Consider the following 1,895-nt stretch of genomic DNA (forward strand, 5'->3'; position numbering starts at 1 on the left):
TGCTTCTTAATTATTTAATTTCAAAGGATACTGGAATAAGCTATGCTAAATATCTTTTGAGGTATTTTAAATTTTGTCGTCAATCACATTACTTTCTCTTTCCTTGGTTTTAAATAAAATAGTTAGAAAAGGTTTTTATTGTTGTTGTAATTATTAATAACTAGGCAAAGATATAATCAAATCTTGTTGTGGTGACTGGTCTCCATGATTTTGTGGTGACTACAGGTACATGATTTTTATATCTTATTTTCAAAGGCAAAAAAAATACTTTCTACTGATTCAGGTAAAGACTTTGAAGGCTTTAATAAAAAGAATAGTACTACTACTGTTCCACTATGGCCCTTTCCTTGTTGTATATAAAGGGGTGAGGCTGGTGGATCCTGAGGCATAGCACCCCTTACTTCTCCTATAGAAGCTTCAATATCTGATCTGATCTTCCATTAATTTAATTTGTAGCATAATGAGTGCTCTCCCCACAACACAGGAGAAAACAATCCCAGATGCCACCAACTACAAGGGTGCTCCGGCAGAGCGGTCCAAAACCGGTGGATGGTCTACCTCCGCCATGATTCTAGGTCACTTCTTCATTAACCAACTCATCATCATGATATGTATATATATCTCTTCTTCTAGCTAGTCTTATTCATTACATATGTAATAATAACAGGAGGAGAAGTGATGGAGAGGATGACGACACTGGGTATTGCGGTGAATTTGGTGACGTACTTGACCGGTACCATGCACTTGGGAAATGCTGAATCTACCAACGTTGTCACTAACTTCTTGGGCACCTCATTCATGCTTTGTTTTCTCGGTGGATTTCTTGCTGAAACCTTTCTCGGATGGTATTATATATAGATTATATCCTCCCATCCCTTTTACTTTCTTTCTTTCTTTCAAGCTTCATTCTTCATTTCCTTCTTTCACTTTGATGATTGGCATATACCACACCATTGCCATCTTCGCTGCTGTTCAAGCAACAGTAATATATAGGTTTCTAACTTTTTTATACATGTATGTTTAATTTGTTTCTTGTTTTAATCTGTTCGATAAAGATGGACATAAACCATATTTAGCTAGCATGTAGATCTATTTAATTAATTTATTAAACTCAGTTAATTAATCATTATATGCTGATGTCTAATAATAACGAAATAATAGATAAACAGGGGGTGGCGATCTTGGCTATGTCGATGAAAATACCAAGCTTACACCCTCCAAAATGCACAGGAGACAGTGGGGGACCTTGCGAAAGAGCCACCAGCAAACAGTTAACGGTGTTACACTTAGCTTAAAATTAAGTCCTAACTTCAAATAAGAATACATTTATGCATTGGTGTAAAGGTTTAGGAAGCTCACTGATGAGCGGATAATTTATACGCTTTTTGGCATTATTTTTAGTATGTTTTTAGTATGTTTTAGTTAGTTTTTATTATATTTTTATTAGTTTTTAGTTAAAATTCACTTTTCTAGACTTTACTACGAGTTTGTGTGTTTTTCTGTGATTTCAGGTATTTTCTGGCTGAAATTGAGGGACCTGAGCAAAAATCTGATTTAGAGGCTGAAAAGGACTGCAGATGCTGTTGGATTCTGACCTCCCAGCACTCGAAGTGGATTTTCTAGAGCTACAGAAGCCCAATCGGCGGACGCTCAACGGCGTTGGAAAGTAGACATCCTGGGCTTTCCATCAATATATGATAGTCCATACTTTGCCCAAGCTTTGATGGCCCAAACCGGTGTTCAAAGTCACCCTCAGAATTCCCAGCGTTAAACGCCGGAACTGGCACCAAAATGGGAGTTAAACGCCCAACCTGGCATAAAAGCTGGCATTTAACTCCAAGAGGAGTCTCTACACGAAAATGCTTTAATGCTCAGCCCAAGCACACACCAAGTGG

The 1,895-nt window shown here is 37.5% G+C and overlaps 1 protein-coding gene across 1 annotated transcript; it reads left to right on the plus strand.

Annotated features, from left to right (window-relative positions):
- Positions 1–409: 409 nt before the first annotated feature.
- Positions 410–858, plus strand: LOC127744929 (protein NRT1/ PTR FAMILY 6.3-like). Its single transcript, XM_052257806.1, has 2 exons — positions 410–575; positions 668–858. Exons 1-2 carry the CDS (start codon positions 461–463, stop codon positions 856–858), a joined length of 306 nt encoding a protein of 101 aa, XP_052113766.1. The 5' UTR covers positions 410–460.
- The last annotated feature ends 1,037 nt before the right edge of the window (positions 859–1,895 follow it).

The sequence above is a fragment of the Arachis duranensis genome, chromosome 2, assembly GCF_000817695.3.
Source record: "Arachis duranensis cultivar V14167 chromosome 2, aradu.V14167.gnm2.J7QH, whole genome shotgun sequence".
NCBI classification, from domain to species: domain Eukaryota; kingdom Viridiplantae; phylum Streptophyta; class Magnoliopsida; order Fabales; family Fabaceae; genus Arachis; species Arachis duranensis.

Coding starts and splice junctions, on each gene's coding strand:
- LOC127744929 (XM_052257806.1), top strand. CDS start 461: ATGAGTGCTCTCCCCACAACACAGGAGAAAACAATCCCAGATGCCACC. Junction 576..667: donor TACCTCCGCCATGATTCTAG/GTCACTTCTTCA, acceptor TAATAATAACAG/GAGGAGAAGTGATGGAGAGG.